Source organism: Impatiens glandulifera, chromosome 3, assembly GCF_907164915.1.
Source record: "Impatiens glandulifera chromosome 3, dImpGla2.1, whole genome shotgun sequence".
NCBI lineage: Eukaryota > Viridiplantae > Streptophyta > Magnoliopsida > Ericales > Balsaminaceae > Impatiens > Impatiens glandulifera.
Window position 1 is genome coordinate 6,256,181 of NC_061864.1, and position 18,786 is coordinate 6,274,966.

The window sequence follows — 18,786 nt, forward strand, 5'->3', positions numbered from 1 at the left end:
ATTTGATGAAACTTCTGAAATCTTGGAAGAATCAGAATCTGAAATAGAAAATGATGAAACAGATCAATCTGTTGAAAATATTGTTTTACCAAATGAAGATCCAGTTCTACAAAATACAGATTTTTCAGAAATACCGGTTATTACTGAAACTTCTGTTTTACAAGACGAGGAAAAAAGGGGCATAAGACAAAGAAATCCCCCTATTTGGTTAAATGATTATGTTGTGAATACTACTTCAAAATTATCTGAAAATGATAGAACATTATATACTCCTAATACTTATCCATATGTTTCTAAGTGTGATGATGATGAATATTTAGAATTTTTAGGAAATATTTCTATGGTTAAAGAACCACATTCATATAAAGAAGCTTCAAAATTATCTCACTGGAAACAAGCTATGGAAGAAGAGCTTTTTGCTCTAAAGAAAAATGAAACCTGGATTTTAACTCAACTTCCAAAAGGTAAAAAAGCAATCGGATGTCGATGGATTTACAAAACCAAATTAAATCCAAATGGTTCAGTTTCAAAATACAAAGCGCGTTTGGTTGCAAAGGGTTACAATCAAGTAGATGGGATTGATTTTCACAGCAGCTTCTCCCCGGTAGCCAAAACGGTAACAGTCAGATTATTTTTTGCTTTAACTGCTGCTAATAATTGGATTTTGCAGCAATTTGATGTTAACAATGCATTCCTTCATGGTGACATTGAAGAAGATGTATATATGATTCCACCTGAAGGTTATAAGGATGCATCTCCAAACCAGGTTTGTAAACTTAAAAGGAGTTTATATGGTCTAAAACAAGCATCTAGGCAATGGAATTTAGAATTCTCAAAATGTCTTATTGATTATGGTTTTCTACAATCTGTTCATGACAATTGCCTATTTACTTTACAGACTAATAAATCCTTTGTTGCATTATTGGTGTATGTAGATGATATCTTAATTGTTGGAAATGATTTAGACAAAATTAATCTGATAAAATAATATCTTAATAGGAAATTTTCTATTAAAGACTTGGGCAATGCAAAATATTTTTTAGGATTGGAAATACATAGGAAAAAGTCTGGGATATATGTTAATCAACGAAAGTATATTTTAGATATTATGGCTGATACAGGTTTAACTGGTTGTAAACCAGCTACAGTCCCAATGATTAAAGGTGTGAAATTAAACTGCAAATCTAGTTCTACTTTGACTGAACCAGAAAAGTTTAGAAGGCTTGTCGGGAGATTAATATATTTAAATTTTACACGACCCGACATTGCCTTTAGCGTTCAATAGCTAAGCCAATTCATGCATGAACCACTGCAAATACATTGGGAAGCAGCCCTTCAAGTAGTGAGATACCTGAAGGGGACACCTTCTTTGGGATTATTTTATCCTAGTAATTCTAACAAGTTACTTGAGAGTTTTTCAGATGCAGATTGGGCGACATGCACAGATAGTCGACGATCACTTACAGAATACTGTATAAAATATGGTGATGCATTAATCTCATGGAAAACGAAAAAAACAAAACACAGTTTCTAGATCTTCAGCAGAGGCAGAATATCGTAGCATGGCAACCACTGTTTGCGAACTTAAGTGGATTTCCTTTTTACTCAAAGACTTGCAGATTCCAGTACAACTACCAATTCCATTACGCTGTGACAATCAAGCAGCGATTCATATTGCCGAAAACCCAGTCTTTCACGAACGAACCAAGCACTTGGATATAGATTGTCATCTCGTTCGAGACCAATTTAAACAAGGGTTCGTTCTTCCACAACACGTGTACTCAAAAGTCCAACAAGCAGATATTTTTACAAAACCGTTGGAGCATACCGCATTCTATTCACTTAGAGACAAGATGAATCTAAGAGATCTTTATCTTGAGGAGGGGATCTTAGATTAATTAATATTGTTTTATTATAGTAGGACCAATTTGTAAACATTATTAAAGTTTAAGGACTATATTTCTTTTATATCAAATATAGATAGCAGAGAGATAGCGGTGGTTGAGGCTATCACTTTTCATTTTGTAACTTCTGTTTTCTCAAATCCCTAATTTGCTCTCTCAAATTCACAGATTCCATGCGAAAGAGTACGATTGGAAGAAAAAAAACGAGGGAAATAGAGGACTCCATTGCTGATTGTTTGCTGCTGCTACTACCGAGAAGGAAGGAGGAGAAGTTGCCGGTGGTCCAACTCCAAATCCAGCTGCATTTTGTCTTCTTATCTTCTAAAGAGAATCCAAGGTCTATTTACTGCTTTCAATGATTAGAATAGGATGAATACATGATATTAATGGCTTAGATAACTCGTATTTCTGTTCTAGTTGTTTAGCTTGTAATAGATCTTCGTATCAATGCAATTAGACGAGTTTTTATGAAACAATGACTTAAGATCTTTGGATTTTCCAAAATGCTTGGCTTAGATTTTGGCTCTAAATTGTTAGATGATTTGTTAGACAGGTTCTAACTAATCTAGATTGAATTGATTTAATGTTTTGATAAGTGATATGAATAAAAATATCTAAGGTGTCAAAGTTGAATTTCAGAAAACGAATTTCTTAAAACTTGATGGAAATTTGAGCATACCTTGCAATTTAACCGATGGAATGAATTGAAAACTTACCAAATTTAAGTTCTACATGTTGTCTAAGATTGTGTAAACTTAGTGGCACCTATATAACACATGTTGAACATTGATCAAAATCAGAGCTGAAATCAGATCTGAAAACAAAAATAAACAGATTGTTTTGTCATTTTGTGGATTAGAGCAAGCAAGTCGGGAGGTTACACTGTCCGGATCAAAGGTAATTCCATGATTGTGCTTTGAATTATTTGATTCTTTGAACATGACTTGATGTGATGATTGCAATGTATGCTTTCTTCAGTTAAGTTGATTGGCATGAGTATGGTCAGATGATCAAATTGAATTGATGAAATCATGTTTGAATTGCATGTTCAAGTGCTTCCAATTGATGACTCTAGTTCAATGATTGTGATAAATGTGCTTACATGCTTAACTTGATTTCATTGAAGTTGATTATTTGATTTGCATGATGATTGATGAATTGAATTTGTTATGCTTAAATGGAATTTTTTAGGAAGATTTATTCGCCTGCTATATCCATTGAATATTATTGATTGGTGTTATTGATTATCATTGCTCTTCATGCTTTACCTTACTTATGGTATTTACCCTCTGAGCCTTGTTAGATGAACTAGACTTAGGATCAAAATGATTGAATAATGCATTTAGGACTTCATGCCTAGATCATTTAAGATGAACCTTTAAGTGTAGCATTTTCCTACAAAACTCGGGAGAACCTCATCATGCAAGAAAGCTTCAGGATCACCGTTATGCAAGGAAGCTTCAGGATCACCGTCGTAAGAGAAGCTTGAAGCCTGAAGAAGACATCCATTCAATGATCACTCATTCGTAGTGCAAATATTAGACCTTATTCTCGAGGCCTGACCTTTCTCATGCAGGCGAATTGGATGCATTCCATCATTTCATTCCAAAACCCATTAGGCTCAATCCAAATTCTTTCAGTCTTTCTTTCTCAAAAAACTTCCCAAACATCATAAAAATATAAAATAAAGGGCAAATAAACACTTAAACTAGACAAGTACTTAATGTAGAAACTATTTTCGGACGGGCACATGGGGTGTTTTTCCCTACGGGTAACTAAACACCGGACCCATCAACATCAGGTTTGCCCAACTCTTGCTTTCACTTTCTTCCCAACAATTCCCATTCCCACTCATATTATATCATATAAAAAAGAAAAAAATATATTTAGATGGATGTTGGATTGCAGGAGAAGGAATGGTAAAGAAAGGAGATCAGGTGGCAATTGTCCAGAGCGATAGAAAGCCTATCTGGCTTTTCCTGTCCACTCATAATATCCAGGTCAGGGAAGTCTAGTTGAAATCCCCAAAATCCTTATTTGATCATCCTGAGTGTGGAAGAATAACTCAGGTTGGTTTTATTCTTTGTTCTTGTGATGCATCTATACTTGTTAACTTTATCATTCTCCTCCCATGTTGGTGTTATATGAATGGTTAAAAAAATGTTGATTTTAGTGTGGTAGTAGTACTAGGAGGAGGTGGATATTAGCTTGTTCAATTTTGTACTGCTGTTTTAAATTGATTTAAGAATTAGGTTGTTTGATTGGTATGCTATGCTATGCTATGCTATATTATATGCCACAACAAAATTATTTGTATAAACACAGCTTACAAGAAAGAAGAAACAAATCACTTAATTATCACAAATGATAATTAGGAACTCCAGACACGCTCAACTCAATCGCACTCCATTAGCAGCAAAAAAAACACACCTCAATCATACGAAACCCGGATAGGGAAATCGCACTCACTCACTCACTTGCGTGCTTGTAAAAAAGATGAGATTATGTGAAAACTGCACAGTTAGCAGCTAGCTAGCTAGCTAGATGTTGATTTGGTCGGTATAGCCAGTCTTATCATCCCAGAACTTGGACCAGACCATGACTCCTCCGAACCTGGCCGACTTGGTCACCACAGGCAGGATCTCCGACTTCAGGACATCGGCGGGAATGAAGCCTCTTTGAGCCACCTGGGGAGATGCTGGCAGACCCAGATATATCTTTCCTGCGGGAATCATTGTGGTCCATGTCTCCCACGAATTCACAAACTCGCCTATGTTTCCATTATAGTCGCACTGGCGGTTATTGGTAGTGGAATAGTAGGAGGATTGAATGGAAACAAAATCAAACAATCCCGTATTAATTGCACGCCCCATTGATGTGCCCCCCGGAGTTGGACAAGGATGTGCCGCACCCAGATAAAGCTTTCCAGTACTAGAAGAAGAAGAAGAAGAAGTGTTGTTGTAATTTGATAGAAACTTAGCCAAGTCATCATAGTATGGGAGGTCCTGCTGCTGGATCATGAATTGTATCCCGTCCAGGACGGCGTTACCAAGTGGCCGTGATTCCGATCGGCCGCCGAGAAAGTTGTTCCACAGGTATATGGAGACGTTTTTGGCGTCATCCCTTGAGGATAGAGCATAACTCCCCCCAATGGCGAGCATGACTTTAATTCCACGTTTCTGGCAAAAGCGGATATCATCGCTCATGTTGCAGGTGCTGTTTGTGGTTGTGGGGTTGCTGCAGTGGCTGGTGAGGTTGAGTCGGGGGACTCTACCGGAACCGAAATCGGTGAGGAAAGCTATGTTGATGTGTGCGTATTTTCCAGTTGCGCATGCGCTAGCCAGTGTTCCCTCCTCGTCCCCATTCTGTCCCCAATACGTTACGACTTGGTCGGAGGAAACGCCGGAAGCAGGAAAGAGGAGGAGCGGAGCTAGAAACAGGATAAACATGGTAGAAGAAACCATTTTGTTGTTGTTGTCGTCTTTGTTGGTAAAGAGATGAAATCTATTATATAGACATCCTAATCCTTTATACATTAAAAAAGTATGAATTATATGCTCCCGTCGTCATCTCTGATAATAATATTACTAAAATACATGTATAGCCCCTTACTTCGATTGATGTTGAGCACGTGTAGCCTTTTTGAAAAGTATGACCTATTATAGTTTTATCTTACATTATTCTCAAACTCATTATAGTAACTAAAAGTCTATAACATAAAAACAGTTATTCATTTTTAAACCAAAAAATATTATTAGAATATTTATTTTACAACAACTATATATAATAATTTTTTGATTTAGTAACCCGAATATCCATTTTTTTTAATTTTTTATTTTGTAACGGATTATTGTTTTTTTTTTCATTTTTTAATCTGTCTTTTATTTAAAAAAAATGTTTTTATTAATTTTTAGTTTTTTTTTTTTATTAATTTTGTTTATTGTTATAAATTTATGATATAAAAATATATAAGATTAAAAAAAAGTTAAATATATAGACAAATTATATAATAAAAATTAAACTAAAATTTAAACTTATAAAATTCAATTAAATTCAAAGTTAAATAACCAAATTAAAATTTTAAACAAATTTTGAGTTTTGAACACTTGTTGGAGAGAGAGAGTTTGATAGAAAACGAATTATGTTTGAGAATAGACGTGGGTTAGAGTGTTTTAACCTATTTTGAGTTTAAATATGGGTGTGAATTTGATAAGTTCTTATCTTCTTAAGTAGTTAAAAAAAATGATATGATAAGATAAATAATTTTAGATAAAATTTCAAAAAACAAAACAAAATCAGCGGCAGAGATAGTGAGTAATTTCACCCCCATCATGTCCTGATTTTGAGAATTAAGGAGATATAAGGTAGAAGGTAAAAAAAATTGAATGGTGTTATGGGGAAGTTAATTTTTTTTTTTTATGTTTTGTTTTATTTGAATAGAATAATGTGAATTAAAAAATTAATAATCCTAGAGATAGAGATAGAGAATATATTCATTTTGACAATTAAAGAATAATTTGACGCCATCATCCGGTTTGTAAAAAATTGAATTGACACTTGAATATATTTTATAGACACTTCTTGAGTTACAGGCGGAAGTGGGGATTCGGGTCGGGTAGGACTTGTTCATTGGGGGTAACTGGGATTATTTGAATAATCAATTAAAACAAAAAATCATACTCACTCCCTTATCTTTTCAAATAATACCCAAGTCGGAACAAGTATATATTGACATTCTTCACTGATTATATTATATAGTAAATTAACTTAGTTTATTATTTAAAACTCAATTATATATATTTTTTTAATATTATAATTTATTATTAAATATATTTTAAATTTAATTATTTATATTTTTAAATGGTATATTTACACTATTAAATTATTATTTTTATACAATATAATTATTATCATAATTTTAATTATATTTAATTTCTATCTTTTATATTTTAATATTTGTAAAAAATTAAATATCATATTAAATTATATTTATTTTATAAAATTAATAACTTTTTTACATTTTTAAATTTTAATTTAGTAAATAATAGTATATGAAAAAGGGAAAAAAATGTCAAAACTAACTTATTATAATTAAAATAGATAAAGTAGATTATAATAATTTTTATTTATTATTAAAAAAATATTATAGATATATTAAAAAAGTATTTATAAAAATATTAAATGATAATAACAATTATTATATTATATATAAATAATTAAATTTAAAATATATTTAATAATAAGATATAATATTAAAATAAATATAATAACTTATAGTATACTAGATCAAAAATAAATAAATAAAATATATTAGTTTGGGAAGACCAATTTAAACAATCAAATTTGAAAACTCTTTTGGAAAAGTTAATTATAAATTATAGCATGAATTTGGTGTTATAATCTCTAAAATAAATTTACAGACTTAAAAAATAATATTTCTTATCAACAAATTTATACTCTCTATCATTTTAATTAAACCTCCTCTTATTATAGTAAGCTTTTGATTTTCATCGCTCTAACTTGAAGAGCTGTCTTATATTACGTATTTTGGAGTTTTTTTAATTCATTTCTCTTATTACATAATGTCTACTTACATAATTACATTATTTATTTTAATATTAAAATTCCTTTATTTTATTTTTATTAAATTTTATTTTTAATATGAATTTACATTTTATAAAAGCCTATAAAAATGTTTAAAAAAACTTGATCAAACTATCTCTTAGAGTTGATGGTTTGGAGCTTAATTGAACATGTGATGTTTTATTAAGTATTTTATGAGTTTTGTTTTTTTAATTTTAATAAAATGTTGAGTTATTTAAAATAAATTATTAAAAAAAATTGTCTTTGTCTTTGAAAGTTAAATTTAATAATAAAAAAATATTGATTCAATAAAAGCAATTTAAAAAAAGAAACCCAAAAAATGATTCCCAAAAAAACTAAATACGGCAATTTATCAAACGAGCTTATATAATATTCTAATCGTCTTTAATCTAAGCAATAAAGAACGAGATTATATAAAGAATTAGTCAAGCAAATATATCTCAATTTACAAATTAAACAGATAGTAAGCTGAATATAATTGTGAAAATAAAATAAAATAAAAGAATTATATTGAACATTTCTCACTACATTAAATATCATTTGTCAATAATTAATATAAAATACTTTATTTAAAGTATAATTCCACAAATTACAAAAACCGGATAGTTATACCATAACACAGATAGAATGCATCCACATTTAATTAAGTTTAAAACATCTTTATATGTTTGAAATTGTTTTTGATTTTTTTTTATAATTAATGTAAAATTATTGATTGTCTAAACTTTCAACTAGGTTCTTTCTCAAATTTGGGTTAAAGTTTATTTCGACTAATAGATACACTTCGTTTTCAAATATTCGTCGTTTTGGTGTAATATATTGCGGGTTTTGTACTACGATAACATATTTTAAATTTTGTACATTTTAACTATATGACTGTACAATTTTTCTCTTTCAATACTAACAAAATTTTAATTGTTTAAAGATGATTTTGGAATACAAACACAAAATATTTTAATATAGAGAAGACGAATGAGTAGCAATCTTGTCGTCGTCTTAGTCTTAATAGTCTGCAACATCGTTGTGTGGAAATAAAACAGAACAAATACGTCGTGGTCGTTTGAGAATAAAGTTGAATAAATCATCTGAAGAAGATGGTGGTGAAAATTTTACCCACAATAGGACTTAAAAATAGATACACCTAATGTTTTTTATAATATTTTAAATAATTTTCAATATTTATGATGTAAATTTAAATAAAAATAAATATATAATGATCAATTTCAAACAAAAATAAATGTATAAATAATTATTTCAAATAAAATGAAAAATATAAAAAAACAAAATCATGTAAATAATTAAATAAATATAAAAAACATTATACACAAAAGTGATATTTCTTATTATTGTTTAGTTAAAATAAAAACATGCAAATAACTAATAATTGAAATAAATAAAGCCTATTCAAAATATGTTAAATTAACTTTTTTTAAACAAAATAATTATCCATAATAATTATTTTTATAAAAATTGTCTAGGCATATTAAAAGATAATGCGATCATTTACACTTACAATGATAAGAGAAAAAAAAACACAAATGGAATGATTACGATCTAGTTTAACAATTATTTTCTAGTCATATGGACCACTAAAAAATAACCTATATATATATATATATAGTTCTGTCCTATTATTTGGCTCTTTCAAAACTTCTCATCAAGTATGTTTATAAACTTGAATTTGAGTAAAATTATTTAGCTTGGTAACTAATGAAATCCAGTTCCTCTCCTTGTTTTGATAATATTCTTCCAAGTTTATTATAAATTACTTTTCTCTACATCTCAAAATGATAGATTTGCAAAGAATATATGTATGTATTATAAAGTCTTTTCCATTGTGTTTTGATTTTTAAATTTATTTGGCCTTCTATTCATTATTTTTACCATTTTTAAATCTCATTTTTCCTATTATTATTTATCATAACTTTTTATTTAACCTAATGAATTTCTTTATTATCAAAATTGGTTTGCTACAAGAAATTATTTATTGGGAAAATAATTCAGTTAAAAATTGAAATTGGGAATTTGAAAACATTAATAGGATAATTTGAGAGTGATTGTAATTTATTTTAATTAAACCTTTCATTGTGATAAAAGTTTAGCTCTACATCCTTAAATATACTATTTATTTTTTCATAATAAAAAGTTAAACATCTATTTTTTTTTGTATCTTCTTGTGGGATGTCAAGATATTCTACCTTAACTAAAAAAATTATTTATTATTTTAGAGAGGTTTGTTGATCTCATATAGTGTATGTTGATTAAAGGTTTTGAAAATTATATTTCAAAATTACAAAAATTATATATATAATAAAGTTATATCAATAACAAATATATATATAATATAATTTAAAAAACATACTAATATATATAATTAAAAAAATAAATGTATTTACAAAATTTATTTAACTTTTCTAAAATAAAAAATTATATTAATATATATCTATATATAATTTAAAAATATATTTAAGTTTGTTATATATATATATATAATATTTTAATAATTTTAAGATTTATATATATATATATATATATATATTAAATTTAAGTATATTTATATATATAATAAGATATTTTAATAATTAAAAAAATATGAGAAAGAATACAACTTAAAATATATATTTTTTAATTAAATTATCAAATAAAAAATTAAAAAGAGTGAAATCACTCTTAATATATTTTGAGAAAAAGACATTTAGAATTAAAAAATTGATGGGCATCTTTATATATCTATCTATATATATATATTGAGTTTGATCTTGTTAATGTGTTTTTCATTTAGTCATTATTAAATTGTTTTACATATTTATTGTGCATGTTAAGTAAACAAAGTCTTAATTTTTTTTATAAGAAGTTGAATTGTTCAAATCTTTATCAAATTAATTAAAGCTCCAATTAAAATAAAAATATTTATTTGACTTAAAACCAATCAATCTAAGTATGTAATTTATTTATTTAAAATTTTATGTTAGATTTATGATATAGGTTATTTTAATTATTATTTTCTAACTCAATGTGTATTTAATTTAGTAATTTACTATAAATAAAAATAAGCATATTAATAATAAGTAATGTTATATCTTAATAGCCTTTTATATAATTTGACTGGTAAATTTTATATAAAATTTAGTATTTGAAATTATTTTGTTAAAATTATTTTTCTTCACACCTATATGGGATCCCCTATATGATGTTGTCTATTTATTTGATTGTTCCTCCTACAATTACAATGCAAAATTAATTATTTAATTTTTCTTTTTAAATGCTTTTCAATATATAAAAATTAAATTTTAAATTCACTTAACTTTAAAATATAGATGACCATCAATTTTACATATCAAAATCAATTCAAAATTAATTGAATTTGAACTAATTCTATTTAAATAATATTGTGTTTATATTTTTTTTACTGTTCATTGATTGCATATGGAAGAACAAAGAAACGGCACCGTTTCAGAAAAAACTGAAGAAGAACAAAGAAAGAAGAAAAACGTTCCTGGTTCGCGAAGGGGGAGCACGACCGCGGCAGCCGCACGAGGAGATCGAACTTGGGGCTGGAAACTGAGTCTAGACCATTCCTGGATGCGATTCCGTGCGAAAGGGTACGATTGGAAGAAAAAAAAGTAGAGTTGCTCTGAGGGTCGACACTTCTGCTGGCTGGTTGCTACCTAGACCGGCTACTACAGTTTACAGGTACCCGAGAGCTAAAAAACGAGGGAAATATTGGCTTAGAAAGATAATCCAAGGTCTATTTACTGTTTTTAATGATTAGAAAGGATGAATACATGATACAATTGCTTACATAACTCCTATATATATTCTAGTTGCTTAGCTTGTAATAGATCTTCATATCATTGCAATTAGACGAGTTTTGATAAAACAATAACTTAAGATCTTTGGATTTTCCAAAATGCTCGGATTAGATTTTAGTTCTAAATTGTTAGATGATGTGTTGGACTGGTTTCTAGCTAATCTAGATTGAATTGTTTTAAATGTTTGATAAGTGATATGAATCAAAATCTCTAAGGTGTCAAAGTTGAATTTTAGATAACGAATTGCTGAAAAATTGATGGAGATTTGATCATATCTTGCAATTTAACCGATGGATTGAATTGAAAACTTGCCAAAATCAAAGTTCTACATGTTTTCTAAGATTGTGTAAACTTAGTTGCCCCTATCTAACAAGATGGTTGTCACTGGAGCGAGATTGAAGTGAATCTAAATGTTTTCATAGGCGCCACCATTTCGAACCTTCCCCGGCTTCACTACAATGGTTGTCATTGCAGCGAGATTGAAGTGAATCTAAACGTTTTCATACGCGCCACTGTTTTTTGAACCTTCCCCGGTTTCACGACAATGGTTGTCACTGGAAGAAGTGAATCTAAACGTTTTCATAGAGATTTTTTTTTTTAATAACTCAATAATCTGCTGGTGAAGTTGTCACTGGTTTGCTTATCTGCTTGAGCGCTCTTGTATCAGAAATAGTGAAAATTTGAGAGGTTGGCGGGAAGGTGGCTCTGCTACCACTTTACAAGTTAAATGGTGAAAGGAGAGAAGGAAAAAAGAGAGAATAATGGAGAGATGCACATCTTTCTCTTCATGAAAATATGAATATTTCGTTGATTACTGTAGCTACCTTTTATATCATAAGGACAACTGATTACTTCTGAACAGAAAATAAGCTAGCCCTAACAGATAAGAGGTTAACCCTAATATTGTGTTAAAACACTAAGGACAAACTGAAATAAAAGAAAGATAAGTTTGGGGACTATTTTAACAATTAAAGACAGTTGTCCCCAATATTTGTCTTAATCCCTTTTTGATATGGAGCCCTAATGTGCCTAACAGAATCAAACAGACGATATACATGGACTACTTCTTCCTCTTCAAATCATTTTGGTGATCGAATCTAGTCTCTAAAGAGAGAGGGATGGGGAGAATAGCAGTTGCCTTAATTGTGAGCTCGTGGGTTATTCCTATCTCCATCCTCGTCAATCACATTGTTCCTGACCCTTACATGGTATTTAGTCTCATCTTTCAGTGCATCTACTCCAATAGTTCTAACTGATTTTTAATATACAATTGAATGAATGATGCAGGATGAGATATTCCACGTGCCTCAGGCGCAGCAATATTGCAAGGGATATTTCACTAGTTGGGATCCTATGATCACAACTCCTCCTGGATTGTGAGTTTTTCTACAAGGAATATCCCTTTTTCACTATTTTCATTTTCTTTACTAATTGGATCAGTCAAACTTATCTCAAATTAAATAATGACTGTAGAACTATGTGCTTAATTTTTCTGTTTTGTTAATGTGTTTAAACATATTTCTGGTATGTTAAAATTGTCATTTGGAAAGTCTGATTAATGTACCTGTTTTTTTTTCCAGCATTTAGTAGGCTTCAGGGATATAGGGTGTTAAAAGTCAAGGTTTTCTTTAGTAGAGTTGTTGCAATGACAACTTCTAATAATACAAATAATGTTCATACAAAGTTTTGAACACTTATAACAACTCAATCATCAAGCAACATTGAAATGCAAAGGATTGTTTTTATTAATCATTTCTATGTATGAAATTATTTCTTTACGGCCTCTAGTTTGATTCTTTATCAATTTGACAGTACTTGACATATATTACATAGATATTTATTCGTACATCACCTGGTAAATGTTTTTACATACAAGTTTCACAAAAATTACTTAGTCAAAATCCAAATAAATAAAAAATGGAAGTTAACAAATTGACAGGCATAATCAAAGTTATTCAAGCCATTGAGAATGAACTTTTAATCTTTGGATATCAAATACAGTAACTACTTTGGCATTCTCTGGGTATATGATGTAAAAATTTTTGTAGAATGGTTTTGAAATATGTGATAATCTTCTTGTCGAGTTAGTCAGCAGCCATTAATAAGAGTATTCTAAAAGGGTCAGTTATAAGCATACAAATTGATACATGAAATTTTTAACTTTTGCAGGTACTATGTTTCACTTGCCTATGTTGGTTCTCTGTTTCCAGGAATGTTTTGTGTGAAAGTTGTTTCATCGTTTTATGAGGCTTGCTCATCGTCTATCCTAAGGTCGACAAATGGTGTTTTGGCCGTAATCTGCAGCATTTTGGTTTATGAAGTAATCACCCAGTTGAGGCCTACTCTGGATGAAAGGAAAGCAACTGCTTTTGCTGTAGTAATGGCGTTGTACCCCCTCCACTGGTTCTTCACTTTTCTTTACTACACTGATGTAGCATCTGTTACTGCTGTGCTTGCTACTTACCTGGCATGTCTTAAAAGGAAGTATGCCTGCAGTGCATTGGTAATGTTATCAGCATTTGCATTAATTAACAGCTTACATCATTTTATATGCAACTATTAGAAACTGTTATTTTTTCAAGTTTTCTGTTACACTTTATTTCCAGAATAAAGGGATTAGATAATAAGCTTTGCTAATTGCCTTTAATAAGCAAGAAGAAAATTATGATATTTCTGCTTATCTACAGCTTGGATTGTTCGCAGTATTGCTACGACAAACAAACATCATCTGGATATTATTTGTTGCTTGCATTGGGATTATAAACTGCACTCTTGTCCATGAAGAAACTGATGGGAAAAAAATTGATAGTATCGATGTATCAGCAGAAAGAGATGGTCAGGAGACACTCAGTGTCAGAGAGCGCTCCATCTTGAGAAAGCGCAGGCTTGGTACTTCTGAGAATTCTGTCAATCATTATAGTCAGATGACAAACTCTCCTTCCCTTGTTTATTCATCAGGTTTGTACATCTTAATTTATACATCTGTCTATTAAATTCTCAATAACAAAATCTGAGTTGTTGAAAAGCATTTTATATAAGATCATGTTGGATGTGGGGTTATTTGAATAACAAGGTAGTTGTTTTCAAATAACCCCGTTTGATTTAGGTTATGAATAGTCAAGTTATCTGGGTTTTTTTGAGTTACATTAGGAGTATAAATATATGTTCTTTTTGAAAATTGGGCTATTTTGGTTGATAACTTGAATGATGTAATCACGAATAGATTGTTGATTATATAGTGGGATATTTGGAAATTGTCACTGCATAATATGGTTACACTAGCCTGGTTGGATTTAACCCAAATAACCCATTATCCCACATCAATCAAATCATACACAAAATATCAAGTTACCCTTACTCTATTCTTTTATAATATTTTAAAGTACTAAATAATAATATGACATTTTAGTCATTTGACCTAAATAACCCAAATTTATGTCGAACAAGATATTCTCCAAATAATCCAGATTATTTTCAAATAACCCTACATCTAACACGCTCTAAGTTATCCTTCTTCATTTAATATGGAAAGTTAAAGATGGTAAGAGAAAAAAAAATAGGAATGGCAAGGATTTAAATGCCATTCTTTTTTTCTTTTTCTTGTGTTGAATACTTTTGAGGGTTTTCGCTTTGACAAGACGAGAATTGCAATATTTTACAGGTATAATTGATGAAGTCAATTGCTTGTTGCTAAGGATGTGGCATCTGAAGTGGAAGCTGTTGTTTTCCTTTAGTCCCTTTTTATTAGTGTTGGTTGCTTTTGTTGCTTTTGTTCTTTGGAATGGAAGCATAGTTCTCGGTACCCCCGCAACCCTACTTTATCCACTTGCATTATCATTTTATATTGTGTATTTATACGGTTATCAAGACTATTTGGTACGCTATAAGTTATTATTGAGTTGCATTTTTTTCGGTACAGGTGCAAAAGATGCACATGCAGTCTCAGCACATGTGGCACAAATTTTGTATTTCGGTTTGGTTTCTGCTTTGTTTATTGCTCCTCTTCACTTCACGCCTAACCACATAGCCTTTTATGTCCGGTCGTTTTGGAGTAACAAATTCCGTAGTATTATTCAGTGGTTCATGGCACTCAGTGTTGGATTCCTCTCCGTTCACTTCTTCAGGTATGTTCACTGATCTCCTTACACGATGTTTTTTCTTGAATTTTGTTGTCAAGATATCTAAATTAACTGTCTTTTACAGCATAGCCCATCCTTACCTTCTTGCGGATAATCGACATTACCCATTTTACATTTGGAGGAAGATTATTAACGCTCACTGGGCAATGAAGTATCTTCTGGTTCCCCTTTATGTTTACTCTTGGTTCTCCATCCTAAGAAATCTGGGTGAGTATTCTCTTTTTATTTTCTCCTTAATGGTTTTTCTCCCTTGATAATCAGAAGCTTTTGGCAATTTGCAGAAAAATCTCGAAAGAAGATATGGGTGTTGGTTTATTTTGTGTGTTGTGTTGCGACTCTTGTTCCAGCTCCACTGATAGAATTCAGATACTACACAATACCATTCTTTTTCCTGGTTTTGCATTGTGAAGATATTTTTGATTACAGGAGCCTTGTCTTGATGGGCATGGCTTATGTGACTATCAATGTCTTCACAATGGTCATGTTCTTGTTTAGGCCCTTCAAGTGGGACCATGAACCCGGGCTCCAGAGGTTCATATGGTAAAAACACACACTTGTACAAACTTCCCATTTAGACATAATATTGAATTTTGGTTGATTACTAAACTATTTGAATCCTTAAACGCAAGTTATAACTTTATTAATATGTAAACTTAAAGAAAAAGGAGATCTCAAATATATACTTGTTTTGAGGATGATGAAAAAGTAGTTATTAAATCTTCCATTTAAGGGGTAATACTCTTGTCACTTGATTTAATTTAAGTGGATTATGTTTACATTACCCTATATATAACTGTACAATATAAAAACTCATTAGAATAACAAAGATTTTATCAATTATATTTAATATTATATAATTAATAGTCTCATTGATTTCTCCTTATTAAATTTACTTCATTGATTTGATCCCCTTTGGAGAGACAGATACACAATTACTAGCTAGTGTGGACAATTGGCATGTGGGTGTGTTAGTAGGGACTAGGGACCAAGACAACATTAATTATTGATTTGAAGCTTCACCAGATTATGAGATTACTAGTCCTTAAAGTCATCAGAGGCTATATATTTTGTGACTACATTCATATTACAATAAGCTAAATGCATTTTCTTAAAACCCTTCTATTGACATAACATCCATATCCCAATCCCACCTAATCAAGAATAATTTGGGATGGTATAAGGGTAGTCAAATTCTAGGTAAAGTGATGAGGGCCTTGCACCATGTGGGAACTACATGTTATTCACTATTTGCTAGATTATTTATTGACCTAGGTCAGTCCTTAAGCGGGACAGATTAACCGGTTACATTGCAAATTTATATATTTATGGTAGCACAATATTTCATCGTCATTAACCTCAACTTTATTCAAAGCTATTTGTTTGCTTGTTTATTAGCGTTGTTTAAGTTTCAACGATAAAACATTTACAGTTACCTAAAACATGTACAAACACAACCACCAAAAATGTTCCTTTAATTGGACATATGCAGTAACATCTTTGAGTGAAATGAGCGATCGACAAAACAAACATTACATGATCAATGTCTATCTTGTTATACAGAGAAAATGTTTTAAATCAATATCGATCTTATTAGGTATCATGGTCATAAATGTCTACCAAAACAACGACACACGTTGAGATCATGAACACTACTACATGTTGATGCATTCATATTGGTTGGAGTAATAGGTACATTTGCCTAATAACTATTCATGCAAATTAATAAAGAAAAGAAAAGAAAATGCTTCAAATTTTAATTGCAAAATATTTGCCTGTCAAGAAGCACCAAAATCAAAAAGTGAAAAGAAACCAAATTGAATTTTGAACAATTTAATAATAGTGACAAAATCATGACTTAAAAATAAATAAATAAATAAATAAATGGTTATGACAAATCAATAAAGTAGTGAAAAGAATATAACCACAAATGAGAGTTCATATAATAATAATAATAAAATACAGGACATGTGATGCTGAGTTGGAAAAGACTCACTTTAAGGGACGACCAACCTTACATCGATGGATCCTCAAACCTAAGGTTCTATAAATTCCTTTCCTATTTTACTTTTCTTTATAATATATATATTTTTTATTTTCTATAAATTAACTAAATAGTATTAGTACAAGGAAAAAAGTCTCCATTTATAAAATAACATATTTGAAGTTTTAGTGGATAATGACTAGGATTAAACCACGGTTCAGGCAAACATTATTTAAACGTGCCACACATTTGTTCTCGGAATATTATTTTATATTCAGTTAATTCTTTTAACTTATTTGATTGATTTTTTTAATTCACCTATCACAAAACATTATTTTTTTTATTCTCTAATAAATTGAATCACTCAATTTATTATTTAAAATATTAAAAAAATAATATTTTTTTAAGTATTTTTACCAAAGTATACTTGTCTCCTTAAATTATTCGGACATCAATATTTAAAAAAAAATATAAAATCATTATTTTATAAAATTATAAAAATGAATATTTTAATATTATATATTCTAAAACATCAAAAATTTATATTATTATAAAAAAATAAACTTAAAACTCTAATAAAAATGAAAAAAAAATAGATGTACTGATGATATTATATATTCATTCATGTTAATCATGTTTATTTATTGGTGTTCATGACAGAATTGGGATAGGATTAAAGGAGTCGGGATAGGGGACACAAATATCATTTTCGTCCAATTTCAGAAAAAAAATTGTTCAAAACAAAACCATTTGAATAGAAAACTTCTTAAACCAACTATAATTGTTATCCTTTTAATAAATAATATTAATTCTTTCATGGGATCATTTTAGTGGTGCACCAATAATTGATTTTTCTTCTCTTTTGTGGTAAATAAACCCATAAAGTAAAAAGAAAAGACAGATTCATCTAGGGCGGCCAGGAGTGGTCAATCAAAAGTTAAAGTTTTATACTTTTATATGGCTTTCGGCTTTCCTTTGCCTTTGCCTTTCAAAAAAGATTATTTATGTGTTTAGTTATCAAGATTCAAGACCATATATTCAGATCTTGAATTTGTTTGATAATTGTTTATATCCAACCATATACAATCAATAATACATATTCTACATTAATTAAACAAACTTTAAAATAATTAATCAAATAGGACAACACCAACAAATTAACAAATTTTAATATTAAGCATAAAAATGAAATTGATATATCCATAAAAGTTATCATTTAAAACTATAATATTAATTAATATATTTAAAATGTGAAATAATTTTTATTTTATCAAAACTCTATATTAATGGATATTTTTCAATTCTTGAATTGTATAGTGATTGAAGTAAATTTTCATCTTACTGTA

General features: G+C 29.6%; 2 protein-coding genes across 2 annotated transcripts; one reads left to right on the forward strand and one right to left on the reverse strand.

Moving 5' to 3' along the window:
- Positions 1-4,146: 4,146 nt before the first annotated feature.
- Positions 4,147-5,419, reverse strand: LOC124931872 (hevamine-A-like). Its single transcript, XM_047472447.1, has one exon. The coding sequence runs from the start codon at positions 5,366-5,368 to the stop codon at positions 4,445-4,447; it is 924 nt and encodes a 307-aa protein (XP_047328403.1). The 5' UTR covers positions 5,369-5,419; the 3' UTR covers positions 4,147-4,444.
- A 5,566-nt stretch (positions 5,420-10,985) lies between these two features.
- On the forward strand, positions 10,986-16,103 carry LOC124932750 (dol-P-Glc:Glc(2)Man(9)GlcNAc(2)-PP-Dol alpha-1,2-glucosyltransferase). Its single transcript, XM_047473429.1, has 9 exons — positions 10,986-11,201; positions 12,357-12,528; positions 12,608-12,696; positions 13,490-13,823; positions 14,008-14,278; positions 14,982-15,119; positions 15,240-15,444; positions 15,524-15,666; positions 15,741-16,103. The coding sequence occupies exons 2-9, from the start codon at positions 12,439-12,441 to the stop codon at positions 16,001-16,003; spliced, it is 1,533 nt and encodes a 510-aa protein (XP_047329385.1). The 5' UTR covers positions 10,986-11,201; positions 12,357-12,438; the 3' UTR covers positions 16,004-16,103.
- The last annotated feature ends 2,683 nt before the right edge of the window (positions 16,104-18,786 follow it).

Coding starts and splice junctions, on each gene's coding strand:
- LOC124931872 (XM_047472447.1), bottom strand. CDS start 5,368: ATGGTTTCTTCTACCATGTTTATCCTGTTTCTAGCTCCGCTCCTCCTC.
- LOC124932750 (XM_047473429.1), top strand. CDS start 12,439: ATGGGGAGAATAGCAGTTGCCTTAATTGTGAGCTCGTGGGTTATTCCT. Junction 12,529..12,607: donor TTGTTCCTGACCCTTACATG/GTATTTAGTCTC, acceptor TGAATGATGCAG/GATGAGATATTCCACGTGCC. Junction 14,279..14,981: donor TTCCCTTGTTTATTCATCAG/GTTTGTACATCT, acceptor AATATTTTACAG/GTATAATTGATGAAGTCAAT.